Source organism: Pundamilia nyererei, unplaced genomic scaffold (assembly GCF_000239375.1).
Source record: "Pundamilia nyererei isolate P.nyererei 1_Seehausen unplaced genomic scaffold, PunNye1.0 scaffold00082, whole genome shotgun sequence".
NCBI classification, from domain to species: domain Eukaryota; kingdom Metazoa; phylum Chordata; class Actinopteri; order Cichliformes; family Cichlidae; genus Pundamilia; species Pundamilia nyererei.
In genome coordinates this window covers 2,429,774-2,452,412 of record NW_005187483.1, presented here as the reverse complement: position 1 = coordinate 2,452,412, position 22,639 = coordinate 2,429,774, and the positions used below count along the sequence as shown (strand labels likewise).

The 22,639-nt window shown below is 39.1% G+C and overlaps 1 protein-coding gene across 7 annotated transcripts in view; it reads left to right on the top strand.

The window, feature by feature from the left end:
• slc23a2 (solute carrier family 23 member 2) overlaps window positions 1–22,588 on the top strand; it is a 37,270-nt gene extending 14,682 nt beyond the window's left edge. For 3 of the 7 annotated variants that reach the window (XM_005738249.1, XM_005738250.1, XM_005738247.1), the window contains exons 2-16: window positions 1,066–1,114; window positions 3,734–3,948; window positions 6,470–6,568; window positions 7,946–8,062; window positions 9,013–9,170; window positions 14,010–14,098; window positions 14,239–14,306; window positions 15,125–15,306; window positions 15,853–15,973; window positions 16,658–16,814; window positions 16,952–17,099; window positions 17,219–17,324; window positions 17,439–17,706; window positions 17,927–18,022; window positions 18,484–22,588. In XM_005738249.1, coding sequence (XP_005738306.1) covers window positions 1,066–1,114; window positions 3,734–3,948; window positions 6,470–6,568; window positions 7,946–8,062; window positions 9,013–9,170; window positions 14,010–14,098; window positions 14,239–14,306; window positions 15,125–15,306; window positions 15,853–15,973; window positions 16,658–16,814; window positions 16,952–17,099; window positions 17,219–17,324; window positions 17,439–17,706; window positions 17,927–18,022; window positions 18,484–18,749 — 2,139 coding nt within the window. In that variant the 3' untranslated portion in view covers window positions 18,750–22,588. The remainder of the gene's footprint in view (window positions 1–1,065; window positions 1,115–3,733; window positions 3,949–6,469; window positions 6,569–7,945; window positions 8,063–9,012; window positions 9,171–14,009; window positions 14,099–14,238; window positions 14,307–15,124; window positions 15,307–15,852; window positions 15,974–16,657; window positions 16,815–16,951; window positions 17,100–17,218; window positions 17,325–17,438; window positions 17,707–17,926; window positions 18,023–18,483) is intronic. The other 4 variants (XM_005738251.1, XM_005738248.1, XM_005738252.2 and 1 more) reach the window with 3 other exon arrangements.
• Window positions 22,589–22,639: the final 51 nt, after the last annotated feature.

The following is a 22,639-nucleotide window of genomic DNA, read 5'->3' as shown; positions in this document are numbered from 1 at the left end:
AAGTCACAGCCTAAAGTAGAGGTAAAAATTAAGAAGCAAATGATCGAATCCATCATCATATGCCTCAAAGATTGGCAGTGATAAAAGGAACTGATAATGGTGACAAATGGTTGTATGATGCAAAACAATTACTTCAAGCTCCTGATGGGAACACTTGACTCACATGTAAGATTTATTTATTTTTATTTCTCTCCTGTAGTGTTTCTATTCTGTGCTCACTCGTATAAAACTGTTTTATTCACAATGGAAACCTTTCTTTGTTTTCACAGGAATAAGGTAATTAATAGATAATTACACTTATAAGCAGAGTTAAAAATGGCCTCGGTATCAGAAACAAATTGATATCCATCCATAATTTCAAGTGTGATTCAAGTGTTTAAGTAGAAGGCCTCCACAATAACAAATGCCCACATTAATGAAATCTAAGCCCCTGGTTAAAAATTGATGACTCTGAAATGAAAATCAACATGCCAAGAAGAATGAGGAGTGCTGCCACATTTGGTGATATTGTCTTTCAGTTATTACCTATAAGAATAACAGAATTACTTGCCTTATTGTCTCTGTACGACTTAGATCTTTTTGAGTCATTTAGCAGAGGCGATAGAGATTTTTGTTCTACAATTTAAATTACAATCTGGTCCCAACTCTTTAAAACTTGTCTGACTAGTTTGAGATGGCTTTTACATGCAATTATGAGTGTGCTTAAAGTGTCTTTAAAGTTCAGCTGGGCCCTCACTTTTCTCATAAGACCAATTTAAGGTGCTTAAGACATGCACTTGTTGAAGAGCCAGAAGGCTTGCAATACTCTACAGCTCTTGCCGCCTTCCTGAAACCATGTTTCAGCTGAGAGTCTGAATTACAATCGGCACATCAGTCACACTAATAACTCTTGCTTGTGATTAAATGCTATCTGTCAAATTAACTTATGTCTCACCTCCCTCCTCCTCCTTATCCTTGACCCTTTTGTGTCTCTCTGTGCTTCCTCCCCCTCTTCTCCCCCCCCTCCCCTCACGTCCTCTCTTATACTGCCTCCTCCTTTCCCCTTCTCTTGCTCCTTCCACACAGATGCTCCCAACCGCCCAGCTTGGCAGGAGTGATGGGATGTGTCATCTAGGTATTACAACTATCCCAACATCTTACACTGCAAGCAGGAATATGACTGGGTGGAAGAGGATATTGTGGGAGGGCTTTAGGTTGAAAATGTCAAAAACTGAAAAATGCAACAAAATCCAACACAGACGATGAGCCGCAACAAAAATGGGATTCGCAAGCAACGTGGACAGCTGCTGACATTTGATAACAGTTTAAAGATTAAAAATGTAAGCATGTAGTTTTTCGTAGAGCAAATGGTTGGAAAACTATATCTGGCTTCAGTAAACTGAGACCAGTATCACAATATGAGTGTCTGCATCTTTCCGTACCATGATACTCCTGCAGAGCTGTTAAAACGTGTTAAAATTTCAGATCATTCAGTAACGAGCAAACGGGAAATGCATCAAAATAATTGTTTTAGTTCATACTCCAGTCAAGATCTAGTGATCAGAAATGATTTAACTTTAAAAAATAATGTGGTACTTGATATTAAAATGTCTTTGAAAATCTTAACATATGCAAAATACAAATTTGAGGTTTTCTTTTCCGAGTGTAGCCATTTAGAAATATACAAAATGCAGTCACCAGGATGCTCATGCCAGTAGTACTGTCTTCTAGATAGCGATGAGATGGAAAAGTACAAGTTCAATGAAAATTTGCTTTCCAGCCATCATTTTTGAGACCAAAGTGGTACTGAAGAGTCTATTAAACATATTTTGTGTAGAAAGTGGGGATAAAGGCCGTGGAAAAGCATCAAAGGTCTAGTCAAACATTCTTGATTAAGCGACACGTATACCTTAGCTTGTGACAGATGTCAGCGAGGACTGGTTTCTTTAAAAGTGCAGTTAGAGGGATCAACCAAGCCATAAAAAAAACCTTTGGTTTCTAGTAATTATAGCATGTCTCTCCTCCTTAACAGTGACAAATACAGCTGCAGTCATGCAATATCACTTCACTGAAGTTTAAAAAGCTGTAACAAACTACAAAAATAACAACTGGTGACATAAACCACACTTACAAAAAGTGCTGGTGGGTATATTTTCTTTCCTGTGTGGAGATCTTCACTTCCTGCATTGGCAATCATTTATCAGAGTATTTATCAGATGTATACAGCAGTTTTCACTCAGTGAGAATTTGTCCATGTGCTCATTAATACAGCTGTCCTAATGAACGTCACTATTATTATTTTTGTTCAGTTATTTAGACGTGTAAATATGCATCTGGAGTTTGTTTCTAGTTTATCACATTGGAAACCTATGTTTACATCTGTGTACATCTGGGACATTTATGTAATTTCTATATGTTTGCGTGCGTTATTGTCACAACAAGACAGTTCATGCATATTAATTAAAATTCTACACAGGCAGGAGCACCACACCAGGGACATGTGAATACATGAACACCTGGCTTTTGGATGATAGGTCACATGTAAAATACTCGCAGCATTTTATCCTCTAGGGATGTGTCAGTTGACCACAAAAGGCACAGTTTAAATTTGTAAACCAGTTTAGGCATAAACAAAAAGAGATCAAAACAGAAATGACATTGATTTTAAAAAAATAGTACGTCTTATGCACCATGCCTGCTAAAACTCCTTCTCTTTCTGCCTCCTGCATCATCGCACAGTGATCTTTGTTCCTGTTGTTATCAAATACTATTTTTCTTTTAATGGGCTCTCCTCTTTGTGCCTTTTTTTGTTTGTCAAAGACCTGTTTGCAGCATGGATTACTGATTGACATGTATCCCTTGTTAGTTCACAAGTTATCTGGTTATTGATAATTTGTGCAGGCTGTTTTGATTAAGGCAGATTAAGATGACCGTTTTCTTAATATAGTGAAAAATGATCTGTATAATGACCAGAGCGGTGTTTCTTGGGTTGTTTTTGTTTGACTAACAAAACATTAAGGTATTATATAATCAAGACTTGGTTAACTTTTCACATATGAATGTAAAAGCAAGCAAAAAAACAACAAAGTGAATTGTAGGAAAAAAATATTCTGTCAACTAGACAGAAAACCAATCACACTGATAAACTTTCTGTTAGATCCACAAAGTTCAAAAAGGGTAATATTTGTGTCTTCTGGATTTTTAAAAAGTAGCTTTGGACCTGGAATTACTTTCAAAATCATAAATGTAGTAGTGGCATAAAGTTGCATGTGAACAGTTACATGCTGATTTCTAGACCTGTGAGTACTTTTCACTTCCCAAATCTTCTGTGAACTCTCTATCAGGATGTAAACAGATTATATAGCTCCAATAAGCGGATCTTACTTAATTAGAACTGTCATAATTATTTCTTGTGCTTTTACAAAACTTCTTAACTTTGTCTTGGTTCTTCAAAAGACACCAGGTATCAATAATGCAGATCTTGAAGTGAAAAAGCAATATCTTAGCTAGTTAAATATGTATTGAACAATGGCTCACGATCCCTTAATGAACAGTTCAATTTAATTGTGTTTATGCTGTTGCTTTATTATTGTGAATCACACTAAGAATAAAAAAAATTAAGTCTGAGAATTTAATATATTCCACCAGAAATTTTGACCCATCATCCCCTGCAGTGCCCTGATTTTATCACAGGAATGTTGCCCTTGTAAATAAATTAAATATTAATCCCTCCTTATCTGTCTCATTTTCTAAGCAGAAGAGGCACTCCTAGACGATGTAATCACCCTGAAGGATTCATCTGAAACCACACCACAGCACGACCAAGGAGTAACGGAGAACGAGAAAGAAGACGAAGACACAAGCATGGGCGTGGGGAAGAACACCACCTCCAAATCGATGGACAGCAGCAGTGAAGGAGGAAAATATGAAGAGGAGTGCAAACATGGGGCAAATTTCTACCCGATTCCGGTACATACAACCATAAATAAAATGTTCCCACAGAGACCACAGCCACACCTAAAGCACGCTTGTATAATGAAGACATAGACAGGGGTTTGCACATAGTTGGGATTGTCCTACATCTCCTCACATTACTCTTTTCTGACTCACGCAATCATATTTGGCATTGCTTTTTGCCTGGAATGTGTTGGAGCAGACAGTCGCACACGAACCTCTTACTTCATGGTCACTTAATGCATGCTGCAGCCAATACTTTTTCCATCCGTTTCCTCTGTTTGTCCTCTTGGCACCAGGCCGCTGCCTTATGTAGGTCAGTGGGCAAAATCACGACAGAGACATTTATCAAATCTGATTTCCTCCACACAAATATGCTTGTTAATTCTTATAGCTCCATTAAATTAAAACATAGCATGTTTTAAGAGATTCTTTTTCATACGTGTTTTTACTTCTTGCAGGAGATTTGCCCTTGTTCTGTGCTGACAAGAGAAGCTATTATGCTCCTTTTAAGTTTATATTTTTGGTCTACTAGAATTGCGTTGCATGATTCAAAGATTAAAAAATTCTTATTTATCTTACACTCTATCTTACTGAAGCCCTTAATAAAAGCCATTTGGGATTCTTTAACACTAAGCCAACTGATTGACTGCCCCTTACAATTAGGAGAGTGTGGACTGTTGTGCTCAGTCAGGTCTGTGCAGCAGAGATAACCATCTTCCAGATATCTGCAGTTGCTAATCCTGCACAGCCAAGAGAACGAAACTGTCGAAATCAGAGCGTTTAGAATAGTATGAAGTATGAACTTTTGCCTTGAGATGAATACTTGCACATACACTGTCTTTTAGACCCTGTTTCTTCTAGACTACTTAAAGAACGCCTACCGTTAATTAATGCTTCATCTTAAATATGACCAACCTTTATTAGTGAAAATTACAAATAATTTTCTTATGGCCACTTCTCACAGTAAGGTTTATTATAGAGTTACCACCTGTATCTGGTTTTGGACCAGGGTAGATCCTCGACATGCGCAGGGATCAGGTCATGATGTCTGGGGACTGGCCAAGATCCCCTTGAGGCGTCTTAAGACTGGAGAGGAGAGAGACATTTGGACTACCTATATGTTAGCATGTTGGTCCCATAACAAGGCCCCAGGTAACAGAAGGACTGACTATTTATAATTATCATCATCTTTATTTATAAAGCACTTTAAAACAACCACAGCTGACGTAAAGTGCTGTACATTGGAACTAAATCATAAAATTACATAAGATATAAATATAAGTAAAATAATTTGTAACTTGTAAGAAACCCCATGTGCTCTCCATTATTTGCACAGCTTTGCAGATTAAGTTTCACATACAGCACGAGTTAAAAATGAACCCAGCCTGTCCTACATGCAATATAAAATGACTGTTTACAGTTAACAATATCCATATTGTTTCCATACAGTCTAAAAGTGTTCACATTGAATAAGGTACTTTTTCATTTTAGAAAAAGTCTTAGTTGTATTAGCAGAATCTTTTTTCCCCTAAAGCAACTCTAATTTGGCACTTCTCCAGAATATTTCCATATAATTAAAAAATTCAAAACAAAACAAAACAAAAAACACACAAAAAAGAACCTGAAATTTCCTTCAGGAACTGGTGAAGATTTAAATAGTGCTAGCAAACATCCTTTCATGTCCTAAAAGAGGGGGGAAACATGAAATTAATTTTCATGTGGCTTCTTAATACCCTTAAATGTTTAAATAATCAGGTGACACAGGTTAAGCAAGGTAAAAACTACGATAAATCCTCCCATAGAGCTTTGAGGGTGACCACGGAGCCAGCTGGTTTCCTGTTAGAAACTTAGATAAGCTTTGTTCCCTCTTTAAAAGAATTTTCTCTGGAGGCATTTACTGAAGCTGTTCAGTGGAACACAAAGGGAAATAAAACATGAGCCTGACATTTTGTGTGCATTTAATTGTCCTGGTGATCTGACATGTTTCCCTGATAACCTTCAATATCCACTCCACCACTCAGAGTTTAATCTGGAGGCCTATGCATGCCATATGTTTGCATGTGAGGACTGTAGAGTAAAAACTCTGGGTTTGGTGGGCACATTTGCATACACTCCTGACTATGCAAACTACTGCTTTCTCTCCTCCTCGTTGCTGATTGTTCTTAACCTAAATGCTGTGACAAATGCAGCAAAGCCGCACTCTCGTACATAAACCTCAAATGCATATTCAATTATTGAAATTTGTTTGAATGGTTACAAGTTTGCATACTGTAGGAAGCACATGTTCATGTCTAGGGGACATAAGTGCATCTGGCCTTCCACACTGCGTAACATATAGACTGGCGCACACACACAAATATTGACATTGCTTCAGCTTGCATGTTGGCACGCTGACAAAACCTACATTGAAAGCGAAAGGTATGAGCATTACGCCAAACCTGCTTTTGAGAAACTGTGATTTTTGTTTTTTCCTGCATGCTCTGGCAAATTGGGATAGTAAAATGTTGACGTGAAACTCTTTGTATTTGTTTAGGTGGTGGTAAATGGAGTCAGCGGCGCCAGTGGTGACCAGGACACTGAGAACACAGAGCTGATGGCCATCTACACTAAAGATAATCAAGGAGGTGAAAAGGTAACTTAGGAGTAAAAACCGTCAAAGTGAATTCCTCATGAGTTTTTGTAGTCATCTTAAAGGATGTTTTTGAAAGAGCCAAGTCACTATTTTGGCACAATGACTCAAAAAGCATACTGATAAAGTGCTTTTGTTGACTCTGTGGGTTTTTTTTTTGTTTTTTTTGTTTTTTTTTGTTAGCAGCGCTCAGCAAAACAATTTCAGTGATTTCCTTTTTTTTCCCCCAACTCATCTTTCACCTACATACTTGAGATTGTTATCAAAGACTGATTTATTAATAATAAAGCAAACAGCCCTCAATGCTCCACTGGTCTAAAGACCTAGTGATGTCTCTGTGATGTGTAGCAAAGTTTGCTTTGTTTCTTTAAAAATCACATCCAGTAAGTTTTAATAGATGCTTTTCACCTTTTGTTTTGAGACAACAAAAATAAGTAAGCAAAGTTTTTATCTATTCTAAAAATGCTGACCTTAAATGTTATTGAAAAGGGGTATGCAAATCTTAAAGAAGTTTTTATTTCTCTAAAATGTTCTTCCCATAAAAGGCTGAATTTGCACTGATGCCGTAGCTACAGGATGTAGATCAGGGAATGTATACCCATGTCTTACATTGTTTATAAAAACAAGCCAAAGTGAGCTATGACCTCCATTTTTTTTTAACAGTAAGTGGCAATCATGAAGCTTAAAACCTGTAATTATGATAAGTATCCATTCATGGGTTTTCCCTGAAAACAAAAGCCATATCATTATAAGTAAAACCCTTTCATGTGATTCACTATTTATAGTATAAACTTCTGCTGTAAACATGCTGTTGTTTTCAATTCTAATCTCCAAAGTAGAAGTTAGAAAAATTACGTTTTGTTGTTCTGTTTTCCTGGTTTATTTTTGTTTACATAAAAACTTTAACCTCATTGTAGTACAGAAAGATGCTGATGAGATATTTAGTAGAAAAGACCAACTCATCAGAATGACTCCTTATCTTCCTCTGTGGTTCTCTGCTCTCAATGTCACCATGACACTGCACTTTTCTGTAAGACAGAAATTTACCTCTGGTATTTTTCCATTCATAAAATTCCACAGATCGGCTCAGACATGTTCCACTGACATAACATTATTTTCCAGTACATGTCATATAGCATGCATGTAAAGAGAAGTGTAGATTAACAGGATACAGTTTCTTTGTGTTTCATTGTCTGTGTAGAGCTCTGTCTGAGACATTTAACAGAGCTCTCCTCAGATCTGCTCTGACACGTTTCTCTTGCACTAACACATCATGTGGCAGCTATTTTCCTGTACATCCTATGTAAAGTACATGCACTGATGCAAAGGGAAGTGGATTAAAATGATAATAATACTGTTTGTGTTTCATTATGTGTGTAGAGCTCAATGTCTGAGACATTGGACAGTACAGACAGTATTGATGCAAGGAGGTCTGATATGATCTACACCATTGAAGACACCCCACCCTGGTATCTCTGTGTGCTCTTGGGATTACAGGTAAACCTACACATTAAATTGTTTTAACCTCCTAGGACCCTGCGTCCACATATGTGGACATCACATTTTGGGTTATTTAGACCAAAGTACTCAATTTTGCTGTACAGGGGCCTGATATCCACTTACGAGGACATTATACTGCTACTGTTCTATCAAAATTTTAAATGAATATTCTCATATGTGGCTCTCATTTTTCTTAGAAACAAAAATTAAGTAAAAAATAAATAAAAAATCTGGTAATTCTTTGTTTTTACATTCATGAGGACCCAATCAGCCCAACTATCAAAGAGAAATTAAAAATGCATGCCGTGGAAGAGTTTGGGTCTTAGGAGGTTAATATGGACTGAGAATGTCAAATACACACTCTATGATAAGGGTGTGGCAGATGCTTTTTAAGCTATGTTTTATGTCAGTGACGTCTATTTTTTTTTTCCTTCTGTCCTCTTAATCCAACTGTGCTCAGAATATAAATCAGTTTAATAATCTGCCTGTTAAGAATGGTTAGCTGATGCATAAATACAAATATTAAATTAAATTAACTTCAGTTCACCTGAGACTTCTTTGTGGTTTGCACAGGTAAACAGGCTAAACAGGCTTTTCTTTAGATTTGGGAATTTCCAGGTGGAGCAAGGTGGGAGCGGAACTGGATTGTCCACTCCCGTAGTAGAGAACTGGATGACTGGTACCCTGATTATAAATGGGGAAATAGACTAATCTGTTCTGGGAATATGGTAACCATATAAACAATGCAGATAGTTTCATTTGAGGGTCAAAGACTTCCCATTATATTTTCCACTTATGAGCCTAAAGGAATGATGGTGAGGATCCAAATTATAAAACTAAACATTTGTGCTTTGTTATCGGGGGCTTTTGGGAAGGGGGTGGACTAAATTTCTATAGTAGATGGTGGAAAAAAACAGGAACGACCTTCTGCCATCTTGTCTTTCCAGCACTACTTGACATGTTTCAGTGGAACCATTGCGGTGCCGTTCCTCCTCTCTGAGGCGATGTGCGTCGGCTTTGATCAGTGGGCAACCAGTCAGCTCATAGGGACCATCTTCTTCTGTGTGGGGATCACTACCCTGCTACAGACCACACTGGGCTGCAGGTATGCACACACACCTCTCTTCCCCCGCTGTCTCTCATCCCTGAGTAACTGTGAGTGTGTTTAGGCGTTACATGAACTGAGTAAATGAATTACATCTTTTTAATTTAGAGCTGCAGATTAGTCCAATTTGCATCCACAAAGATACGCACTACTACATACAAGCTTTATTTATCTTTTACGTGTAGTTTCTATCAAAATATGGATGAGTAGCATTTTAATTTCTCTGCTGTGTTTCTGTAATATTTTATGAAATTGAGACAACATGTGGTTCTTCTATTGCATCACTTCTGGCCAAGCAATGTGAAAAACACGGAAGCAATAACTGATTAACCACGGGCATGTCTTGGTCAGTAGTGACTTTTCCAGGAGGGATGGCCTGTTTTACCAGTTTAGATGTGTGGAATGATTCGCTTTGACCCCCTTTCTCAAGAATGTATCGCGTTTTGTCTTCATACTTGTTTTTCTGGAAATACAAAGAATTAAACTCTTCATTTGGTAACGGTCCCTCTGCACTATTTCTACACTTTCTACTTTTGTTTGTTATTTACGACGGACATAAAATCAGACCTGCTTAATGTGAGGTATGTTTTGTAATCGGTGATTCACCCTTATTCAGCTCTTAAGGTTATATCACTCCTATCACTTGCCAGAAAATAATGACTGGTATAAAATGTTATCTGTTGTCATGGATATTATCACATCTCTGGGGTCTGTTTTAATGAAAGTTGAGTTATGATGGCAAGAGGTGCTGTTTTTCTTTCATAAAGAAGGAGCAGTTGCGCGAGAGAACCCTGGCTCGTTTTCTTTCTTTCCTTTTTTTTTTTATTATTAAACCTAATCTTTCAATCCTGTTGTGGAAGAGTCTTGGTCTCGTTATCATGCTGCACAGCAGCAGCAACACCGGCCAAATCACCTCACTCATATAAACCCAGACAGTCGCACACACAGGCTGTTCATTTTAACACTGACTCTATGACTTTTACTGATACTTTGATGGAAAGGAAAAAAGTGTGTGAAAGTTATCCTGCCTCCTCCTTTTATTTTATTAACAGACAAATAGTGGCTTAAAAATTAGCCCCTTGTAGAAAAAGATATACACTCATCACATTACATGTGGTCACCTGTAAATCTCTAATCAGACAATCACATTAAGGATGCAGTTAGTCATCCAAACACAATGAGGAACTGATAACATTCAACCCAGCTGCGTGACTTTGGTGGCAGTTTGGGTATTTCAGAGACTGCCCCTTTACTGGGGTTTTATACACACACACACACACACACACACACACACACACACACACACACACACACACACACACACAAAAATTTCCAGAAAGGTTTGAGCTGAGAGAAAGTCTCAGGTTACTTGTTAGAACTAAGGTAGGTATGTGAGCATCAACACATCAATCCTTGATGTGCTGTAGCAGTAGAAGGCTACTCTAGAAGCGATACACAAAGGACGATTAGGAAAAATTATGTCTGCTCAGATGGTCTATTTCTGCTGCAACACTTGCATAAGCTCACACACGCGTAAACATGGATCTAACCTATGAGCTGTCAACAAATTAGGCTGCTGCTGCTGGTGATGCGATGGTGTGTGGACCCTTTTTATAGCTTACCTTGAGCCTCTCAAGTCCAGCTGAAGATCATTTAGCACCACAGCTTACCTCAGTGTTGTTGTTGACCCTGTTGTTATCCTATTCACAATAACCATCTTCTAGTGGCTGTTTTTGTCCGGCTAATGCACCTTGTCACGAAGTTTGTATGATCTCAGGCTGTTTGTTTTGAAAGCAACAGTGAGTTTACTTGACTGAAATAGCCTCCCGAGTCACCGGAGTAATCTCAGTGCACTTCTATGAGCTCAGAGATTTTGACCCTATTTTTCTTCTTTCAGCTGATTGGTCAATGTCATGTCAATCACAAATGTAACTGTTTAACTGTTGTCCTCCTCTTCTGGGTCTGTACTTTCATTAAAAAAAAAGTTTTTAGGGATGAGTCACTGGACAACAGCACAACCCCAAGTAGATTAAACCCTCTGAAACCCTTTTGACAACTAATAAATAGCAACTACAGCTGATACATTTGGCCAGTTCCTCCACTATTAACTGTAATACATGAAACATTAATTGGCTGTCATACCTTCAGAAAGTGATTTAGTCCTGAATCGTCACTGATTTGTGCAAGCTGAGCAAACAGCCTTACGTTTATTGGTAATTTTATTAGCCCATTGTCTTGTCCTTTTTTTCCCACAACTTATTTTACAGACAGTTCATGTGGACATATAATGGGTCAATCTGAAAGTGAAGAAGCTGCCCCCTGTTGGACAATGTGGCAAACTATTTCAGACACTCTATACAACTTGCATTTTAACATTTGAGTTTAGTCCTCATTTCCATTTAGATGTTGATATGTTTCTGTGACAGAACAGATCTGGAGACTACAAAACTGACAGCTCTGCAAGGGTTAGTGGTCTCCAACGTCTGAAGACATAGTCTAACAATGTAGTGAAAATATTCTGTGTTTTAGGACCACAACAGTGCTGCATCCCACTTTTCCCATAATGCGTCCCACTAAAATCTGATTGCCTGGTAAATATCTACATCTTTCAGTGTCTGTGCCAATTATCAGCCACAAATGTAATGTCTCAGCATCAGGCTGAGGTTAATATCAGCTTTTGATATCAGCAGAAAAGGACAGATTTTTGTTTTGTTGTTTTTGTTTTTTCGGTTGCTGATTAGTTGTTATAGTTTAAAAAGTAAATTCTGTACTTGCAAAATATTTTTTTCCCCCTGTGAACTGATGAGTTTCTATCAAAATATAAACTTTATCTCCAGTCTTACATGATGCTATAAATGCCAGAAAAAGGATCATTAAATATGTAGATTGTATATGTTTACTGATTGTGTAGTAGAGTGCTCAAAAACATCTAAAACATAAATCACATGCTCAGTTTTTGCTTTTTCATAGAAAAGATGGGGAGGGGGGAGACTGAAACACAGTCTGGTCTTTTTTTTTTTGTTAAGCCCGTCATTGTTGCCATACCAGCAGCTTCCCCTCTTTCAGGCAGTGCTGCCCTGACGTCACAGACGGTGCTTATCTGTCCATCTCTCAGTGGATTCGTTTCTCCAGAGAAATGTCACTGAATGGAAACCACTAAGGGAGGGAGAGGATAAAAGCAGGGGGGAAAGGGAGACAGCAACAGTGTATCTGTAATAGTCATACTCCATCACATCTGGATTGTTTATAATGTACCAGATAACTCCCTAACAATGAAGGAAAAAAAAAAGAAAAAATGAAGAAAAAGGCAGATCAGCATGGACAAAAACTGTTATTCTAGGCTGATTATTTATGCATATCCCAGCCCATCAGTCCTCTGGGCCTCTCTCTGTTCATTAGAATGTCATGTTGGTGCTCAACATTTAAATATTTCTTCACCTGACTATTTCTCTAACTGCATGTTCAAACCTGTTAACAAGCCTGGTTACAGACATATTCATCCCTGCTCAGATTTCTTCAGCTATCAAGTGACTGACTCGATCGTATCCACAGTGATAGACTGAATGCAGGACGAGGGGGGGGAAGGTTTGGAGATGTGTACTGAGGAATGACGCAGAAGAACACGTGCAGAGCTGTAAAGAGGTGGAAAGTGGGTGGGGGTGATATGCAGTGAAGATTTCTGAGTCATCCTGCCAAGTGAGGTCAATCAAAAAGGGCAAAATGCTTTTCCAGGAAAGGTGAAAGTGTCTCTCTTTTTACCCAAAGTGTCCTGCTTGTGTGCACAGCTGCTACCTGCAAACATGAGACTTGTATACACAGAAATGTTTAGTGATTTGTTTTACAGTTACACATTAAAGCACACATGAAGCCTACATGACGAAACAGATTTTAAAAATGAAAAGCAAAGAAAACATTACAGCAATGATGATAAACATGAAAAGGGTAAAAACACGGGGATAAAGTTGAGTTAAAAATATTTTGTTTTATGGAGCCAACCATCAATCTTGAGGCCCACATAAAATTTTCTGGAGTTTTTTCATTGATTTGTATATTTGCACTGACAAGAAGCAGCTGTACATAAAACACTGACTTTTAGTTGAAACAAACAGATGTGCTGCCAATTCATAATTAGCGCTTATGAAATCTCACTTCCTCTTAAGAAACATTTCCTTTTTCCTTCCCACTACCTCTCCTCTTTTTAACTGTCCTTAGATTAGTCAGCAGCAGTCCAGGTGTATTCTCATGCAATACTGTCAGTGATGTTTTTAAAAAATGGAAATCAAGGTCAGGTGGAGCAGCATGTGGGGGAGTACTTGTGAACACTCATCTAATTTTGGCTCACTGAAACTAAAAATGATACTTGGTCTAGTCTAGTTTTTAATGATTGTACTTCTAGGGTTACAGATCAGAAGTTCTTAATTGAAACCAGATATGACTAAAACCCCCTGAAGTTTGGCAAAAATGTCCCAAATGTGACTAATTTTTAAACAGCCACACTTCCTAAACTATTTCTACAACTTTGATGAAATTCAGCTTATGTGAAGTCTGTTTTTAACTCTTGTCAAAACATTTTATGCAGCTAGTGAAAGTGTTTCACAGCACCTCAGCTAGATGGGGTATCTCACCCTAGACAAGCAGATTTGGCTCCAATTAAATTATGAATTGAGGCTGAATAACCCTGTTTTTAAATTGTGAACTGTCAATAAATACATTTTGAAAAAGGTCATCTTTTTGTTCAGTACATCACAACTAACCCGAAATGGTTCTCTTATTTCTTAAAGAGATGGCTTAGTTGGCTTAAGTGTTTAATATCTAAAGTGAGCTTTTCATGTTTTTCAGGCTTCCTTTGTTTCAGGCCAGTGCTTTCGCCTTTCTCGCACCAGCCAGAGCCATCCTGTCACTGGAGAAATGGAAGTGCAACAACACAGGTGAAGAGAGGACTGTCATCTATCTTTACTTTACAATATATTATATCTCAATGGTCTGTCTGGCTTTCAGTGGGAAAGCCTTGCAAAGATCTGTGATTCGTTGGTTTCTGATTGCTCATCTCGTCTTTTTCCACAAGCAGATATTCCAGCATTAAACGGTACAGAGCTCCTCAACACAGAGCACATTTGGCAGCCCAGGATACGAGAGGTAAGGCAAAGAAACATGCACACGCTCACACATACACTCACTCACACTGTTCCAAACCACATCTTTGTGGGAAGGGGTGACTGACTTTACTGCAGGTTTTCTCTAAATGTTGTTGAACTGCACTTAAATAACACATTTTTGAACAACTAAATTTGAAAAGTATGTCTGTTAAGCTGATGTTTAAAAAGTTGAACATTGTATATATGCTGCTAAAATAGAGACATTACTGTTTTCTATATGTCTGCAGGGTTTGGGTTTGTGTGACACATGCTCTTAATTTGCGTTAACCTTTTGCATTTGCGTAAGCCGGTTGAGTAATTGTTTGTTATGTGACACGTGAATGAGGCGAAACTCGATCAGACTGAATCAGATTGTTGAATGAAGGAACAGACGTTTGATAAAATGTGACAGAGGAGAACAGAAAGACCAGGCAAACAGGATTAACACTGATCGCTGTCAGTGCTGCCGACTCTGTTACCTTGTGCTATACAATCACAGTGTTTGCTTTTAATTCATAAATTTGAGGGTTTTTATTTAATGCTTAAGTACTGATATGTGCAAGTACAGTGTAAACAGACCTAGTTAATACTAAGCAAACTGACAGTGAGCAGTCTCACAATAGCCTCACGTACAAAACCTTACTTTGTGTTTTGATTTATGAAAATGTTCATTTTGCATGAATCTTGGTAGGTAGGTAGGTAGGTAGGTAGGTAGGTGTGTGTGTGTGTGTGTGTGTGTGTGTGTGTGTGTGTGTGTCAGCTCACGTGTTTCTGCAGAACAGAAATGTATTTATTTATTATTTATTTTTGTTTTGACAGATCCAAGGTGCCATCATTGTGTCATCCATGGTTGAGGTGTGCATTGGCATGCTGGGTCTCCCCGGGATGCTCCTGAAATACATCGGACCTCTGACCATCACTCCCACCGTGGCCCTCATTGGCTTGTCTGGTTTCCAGGCTGCAGGGGAGAGGGCTGGAAAACACTGGGGTATTGCTATGCTGTAAGTATGGACACGCCAATGTGTCCTCAATAACACTGTCTTTAAAAAGACACTATCTAGAGTCTGTTTGTCTATGGGGAAAACATGCCATTGGTAAGTCAAAATTTCGGGTTAGTATCTCAAAAGTTCAAGGTATGTCTGAGTTGAGATGATTCAAAGACCTGAGTGGCTAAGATGACCACATTAAAACTTAATCTAGGAAGCACTTAACCCTGGATCATGTGGGCTGTGAAGCTACAGAGGGCTGACTCATGAAGGATGATGCACTTCATAATGTGACGTTCAGGTGGTGTGACATCAGCTTCTGCTGTGTCATAGCTGTTTACACTGTAGCTCGAGGGCCTCTTCTCTCGCCCACAGGAATTGAGGTATTGTGGCTGTAATTGCAACTAATTTCTTGGGCCGTTAGGATAATTGATTGGCTCTTAAGCCTTGTCAGACATAGGCAGGACTTAAAGGAATATGTTTGCAGAATTGGTTGTCATGCAGAGAATATGCGGTATAACATGTCACCACTAAACTTAGGAAGATTGGTTCTCTCTGCAGGACTATCTTCTTGGTGCTGCTCTTCTCTCAGTATGCCAGAAATGTTCACTTTCCTCTGCCCATCTACAAAGCCAAGAAGGGCTGGACATCCTATAGGCTCCAGGTCTTCAAAATGTTTCCTGTAAGTACACAACATGCTGTAAGTGCCTGCATACAAACAGTGTCTAGACTTTTTGCTTTCATTCCAATTATTAATATTTTTCTCTCTTGTAAGTCACAAATTATTCAGCAGAGCAAACGTCCGTCTCCCCAGGTTGTCTGAGCACTTTGTAAATCAGTCACTTTCTTCCCCCTGCTGGTGAAGTGATTAAAAACACCATTAAATTATTTATTTGCTGCTCTTATTTTAATTTATACCTTTTTCATGAAACGATCTCAAATTACTTTTATGTCTTTTTATTGGCCTCAGGTCTTATGCTGCAATGCTTTTAAACTAATCATTAAATGATTTTTTTTTCCTAGTCCAAATGTGTAGAATGGTTAGTCCACATGTGAAGTCAGACAGCATGATGTGAACAAAGCTGTATCCAAAGAAGATCCAAACACTCACCTCCTGATGTATTAGTTTATTAGCTTCTAGGATAAACAGGTCTAAGTATAACCAAGGCAAATTTAATTTAATAAACTGATGCATACACCCCAAAAGGTCATGATTTCTTTCACATACTCTGCATATAAACAGATAGCTGGAGAGAAGTAATAAAAACATATACAAAAAGGGTAAAAGGTGTTGTTGTTTTTTTTTCTTCATGTTTTTGATGTTATGTAAAAGTCTGATAAGCTTTTTCTTTTCTCTTTCATGCAGATCATAATGGCCATTCTCATGTCGTGGCTGTTATGTTTCATTTTCACTGTGACCGACGTTTTCCCACCAGATAAGGACAAATACGGTTTCTACGCCCGCACAGACGCACGTCAAGGGATCCTCTTAGCAGCACCATGGTTCAAAATCCCCTACCCCTGTGAGTGTATTAATGAAGAGGAAGGTCTACAAATTGTATATATGCTGTAGACTGACTATAGAAATATAATATGAAAGTTTAAAGTTTGCATTAAGCATGATGATGGATAAAAATACCAGCATGTTTTACCTCTACAGTCCAGTGGGGCGTTCCCACGGTGACGGCTGCAGGTGTGATCGGTATGATGAGCGCTGTGGTGGCCAGCATCATCGAGTCAATTGGAGATTACTACGCCTGCGCTCGGCTGTCGTGTGCTCCTCCGCCTCCCATCCACGCCATCAACCGGTAACCTTTGTTTTTCCACCTCCTTATTTGCTCTCATACTTCAGTAGTTCGTCACAAACAGCCCAGGCAGTTTACTGTCTGGTCCGAACTATAATTATGATGTTTTTTTGTCTCTGCAGGGGAATATTTATAGAAGGCATTTCCTGTGTGCTGGATGGTCTTTTCGGGACAGGAAATGGCTCTACTTCCTCCAGTCCAAATATAGGCGTCCTTGGAATCACAAAGGTAACACACTATATGTTTTGGGTTTTTTTTTTATTCTTTATTTACTTTTTCTGTATTCATGTTACCTGCTCTTTATTTAAAAAGGTGTTTTAAAAGTCTTAATTGGTTCTCCAGGTGGGCAGCAGGCGTGTAATCCAGTATGGAGCTGCCATGATGCTGCTGCTGGGGCTCGTGGGTAAATTCAGTGCCCTCTTTGCCTCTCTGCCTGACCCAGTCCTGGGAGCGTTGTTCTGCACCCTGTTTGGTATGATTACAGCAGTGGGACTGTCCAACCTGCAGTTTGTCGACCTCAACTCCTCCAGGAACCTCTTCGTCTTGGGCTTCTCGATCTTCTTTGGCCTGATGCTGCCGAACTACCTCAAACAGAACCCACTGGTCACCGGTGAGTGCACGGAAGGGAAATCAAACTTTCAGTCACTCATTTTCACTTTTACAAGGAGCACCAGTAACAGTAGGAGAGTGTTGTGGGTCAGGAAGTAGTTGTTTGTCAATCAGAAGTTCAGTGACTTCTCCAGTCCAGAGATTAGATCAGTTTAACTTTGTGTCAGTGCTGTAACTTCAAAAACAAATTGTACTACATTCACGACTTCTGTCTTTCTCAGGCATTGTTGAAATTGACCAAGTGCTAAATGTGCTCCTCACCACTGCAATGTTCGTCGGAGGGTCTGTCGCCTTCATTTTGGACAATACCATCCCTGGTAAGGTTTTTAATTTCATTAGTTTGAACAAGAATGAATGTTTTCACATTTAATAGTGTTTTAAGTTATTGCTGCTTGAGAAAGTGATGGTAGTTTGTTGGAGCGTGCAAAAAAGTTTTTAAGGAACACGATCATAACATGTGGCTGTGACTGCCAAGCAGGTACAGGTATCGTACAAGGCACTACATGTGGGGGGTGGTCGTATGTCTGATCCTCGAGGTCATGCTGGGAAAGGTGGAAGAAAACATGGCTGAGAGAGTCGTCTGAGCGTAACCTGCTGCCACCTGGAAAATCAACTGAAGATGAATGGGCGGAGGCGCATCTTACGAATTTCTTTCCATCTTCACAAACATCAGAAAGTCACAGCAGCAGCAGAAGACTTGTGGAGCTTGTTCCTTGTTAGCCTGGACTTTTAATTGTGAACTTTAAGGCACTCATTATTAATCTCTCTCTATCCTCAGGTTCTCCTGAAGAACGAGGTATTAGGAAGCTGAAACGCGGTTCTGGTCTTAGTGCAGCAGAACTGGAAGGGATGAGATCCTACGACCTGCCGTTTGGAATGGACTTCATCCGCAGACACCGAATCTTCAAGAACTTCCCCATCAGCCCAACGTTCACAGGCTACCATTGGGGGCGGCTACAGGGAGCCTGCAGGAACAGAATGGGACACGGGGATGGGGCAAAGGGAGGGGAGGGCGGCGCAGCACGGGGAGAGAGTCTGGTATAACCAGCAGGCTGGAGAAACCTTGAAATGGTTGAATTTTGGGGAGCAAGGGATGGTACACTAAGTCAACATAATGGGGGAGTGGAGGACAGAAGCGGCACTGGATTGTGTGGAAGAAAATGTGATGCACCAACCCCCCCCCCCCCCTTCCCACCCTGTCACTATATGCGTTTATTTTCTATAGCTTGTATCAGTCTCTTCCCACTTCCCACTATGCTATTTTAAGCATGCTATAGCAAGCCACAGCATGCTATAAAAGATGTCACCATGTGGAGATCAGTCTGTTTGTGTGCATGTGTGCATGGAGTAATCCAGGAGGAGACAGATGGATGTCAGGCAGTCGGAGCTGAATGTCTAATGGCTCACTCACTCGTGATCGCTGCTAACTGAGACAGCCCAAATTATGTTGCATACATTCTTCTCAAAGCACAGTAGATTGAAATATGGGACTTGAGCATCATGTTAGGAATCGTTCCCCTCTGGATTTGTTATGCAACCACACATGCACACACCAGCAGCCACTGTAGATCAAGCACGAGCACTGCATTGCACAACAGGGGGTCATGCAGAATGATGGAAGTAGTTTGTAGGGTCCCCTTAGCCATGTGAAGTGATTGTGAGATTTATTTTTGTAGTACCTCCTTCCTGAGTTCAAAGTAGAATGTCACTTCACAGATTCTTCAGTAAAACACGCTCACGCTAAAGAGGCTCGCATCCCATATTATTTCATAATGAAGTGCTAATATTCAGAAGACTTCTCCCATATTACTGGGCAGAAAAGAAAATCACTAACATACCGGTTTACATTTATTTAGATTATGTCAGTATTATTCATCAGTTGTTAACAGGACCAAAACTCTGCCTTTCCTGAACATGCTCGTTAAAGTTTTAATTTAAATCTGCTACCCTTTATTTACTTTACATGCTGGCTCTTAACTAATGAGACAAGCTTTTAATAATGCCTCTATCATCATGGTGACGGCAGAGGATTTATAAGAGCTGCATTAATGCGCACAGTAACACGGACATGTGGCCTTGTCAGGGAGACCTTGTGTGAGTATATATGAAACTGATGAATGATGACATGAGAATAAGTGTTCTCGCACAGCTCCGTGTGGGACTTGTCTCACAGTTTTGGGGTCACTGTGGATGTATATTAAGGTAGGATTTACCTAAAGGCTATATAATTGTACTGGGAGGTAAGGACAGTGTATTTTGCTGACTATAGAGTATATAAATCTAACAGTTTCTTTCTTTTGTGCCCTTCATCAGCTCACATGTGCAGTGTGGCAGTTTGGGGGGGTTCTTTTTTTTCCCCGACAGTCATGACGTATCAATGTTTACTTGTTTAACTCTGGTCATGACTTTTTCTTCACATTCCTGCTCTCCCTCAGTCATCAATACGCGCTCTCTTTCATCTCCTACTAAGTTTCAAAGCATTTGCAGTCTGTACGGTATTAACCCAGGCGTGCCCCCCACCCCAAAAACAGAGCCACTCTTTTCTGACCACACTGTGTGCCTCTGCTGCTTCTATGTATAAAGAGCAGCTTTTGAAAAAAATACCACAGAGTTGGCAACAATATAAAAAAATGATGCATAGAAATAAAGAGTAGCCCACTTGAGATTTTTATAAAACCAAAACGCTCAAAGCTCTTTATTTGTATTTCTGCTGTTCTGTTACCATATACCAAAACTTTTCATTGACATTTGTTGCTACTGAGAGACGTGATTAGTTTAGTCTCATTCCAGATTCCCCCATTTTTATCTCTTATTAAAGCTATTTATTTATTTATGGGGGGTTTTAAAAAAGAAAAAGTCTAACGGGTTTATGCGTCCCTTTCAGAATTTTTAGTGTGTTTTAGTTTACTTGTTGAAGCCCTGTAAAGACCGGTAATGATTGACAGCTACTCCTGCCCTCCGCCCCAGCTCCAATCGGTGCTTTTAGAAGGTCACCCGGCGAGAGAGGCTTTGAAAGGGTTGTTTCTGACGTAATATAAAAGCTGCTTCTATTTCATTCCATTTCTATCATGTTGCATTTGAAAGCGAAAGATGAACACTTTTAAATGTCGAACTGGATAGTTCAGAATTTACAGATCAGGGCCTTTTTACTACGAAGTACTGTTTGCACATGTAATGGTGCCAAGAAGACTGGGGTCCAGATGACTTCATACGCACTAACCTGGAAACCTGAAATATTACTACAGTGCTTTTGAAGACTTTAAAGGAGGTGTGAACATTAATGACCTAATTAAAACAGCTGTAGTTCCATTTATGACGTACTGCTCTGATTTGGTGACGTCTCATACTTTGTTACGCCAAAATAAACCATAGTTATTAATTATGTGACCCTTAATATCTACAGGGGCGTCACTTTTTAGGTAGGGTTAAAGGTGTTGGGACATTTTTATAGATTTCCATTTGTTTGTCAAATAAAATATGCAATTGCAGTAATATAATTTGCGTTGACTATACCACTGAAACTCCTTACGAGGTCGCAGACTGATTTTTCCAAAATACTGAATGACCATCCAGAGTAGATGGTAAAAAAAACAGAGTAATGATGTCACAAAAGAGCCCAGGGTTAGAGATAACTGACGTGCGAAAACTGTAAATCTAAAACCTCATCTCCCTCGTTTAAATTATTGGCTGACTTGCAAAGGGACTTTACCAGGTGGTTGGTAAAATAAGCAGTGTGTTGTTGGCACTCCAGCTGATGTGTCGTGACTATATAACCTAGCTCTGAGAGCTGGCAGTGATCAAAGTCAGACTTTTAAGCAGCTTCCACAGAGATAGAGGGTAGTTTAGAGGTAGTTTTGGGGGGGTTGGCCCTTGCTGTAGTAAATTTCTGGCATGCACACGACTCGCGACCTTGTTTTCTGTGTCATATCATGTTCATACAACCAGCACTTCTCCCATCACATCAGTCTCTCCTTGCACACTCTTGGCCCTGCAGTGAAGATACATCTGTGTCCTCGTGATTGGTGTACCTTGTTTTTCTCCTCTGGAATTTTTATTGTCACCATTTCTGAATGCAGGAGGAGGACACACCCGTTGGTCACCTTATTAAGAGCCTGTTGTTTATCAAGCAGCTGAGTGAAACCTGCCTTATCGCTTAATGTGAAGATGAACATGGGATGTCTTTGTGCCTCATGGCAGCTTCCTCCAGTTTTTTATTATTGTACTCCTGTCTTATTGTAGGATTTAGTACACATGCACCTCTCGCACAGCTGTGAAAGAAGCAGCCAGTTACAGTAAAAAACAAAATAAAAACATTGTTTCTGGTTTGAATTACATTCACATGGCTCTTAAAAAGGTGACCATAAGGTGCGTAACACAAAGACATCGATCCCTTTCAGTTATTTTGAAGGGGTCATTACCTGGAGACTATACTTCTGTGTATTAAGTGTTCTATCTTTTTAATGTTTTTTTTTTTTTTATATACATAGTTTTTATGTTTTTGCAAGCAAATATTTGTAAGAAACGAATCATAACTTTGAATCTTAAATCATGCTGGAAAGCGCACCATTTTCTTGTACTTTTTATTTAAAAAGTAAATACATTTGAACCCTATTTCAAATCTGTGGTTTGGTGGAATCCTGTTTATGATCTTTTCATATTGTATTTTTTTACTCTAACATTGTTTTCTGTCCATGTTAACACATTACCAATATAAATCCAAGAACAAGCTGAGAAACTTTAAATAGATGTAAAAACACAAATGTATATTTAATGGAGCAAAGTTTGCTAAACATTCTGGAATATAAATTGTGTAAACTAATTGTAGCAACAAAATGTTTTATTCTTTGTCCCTAAAACTATTTAATAAGATGTTACTAAATGAATTTAGTCTTCTGTCTTTTTTTTTTTTTTTTTTTTTAAGGTCTTTTCAGTGT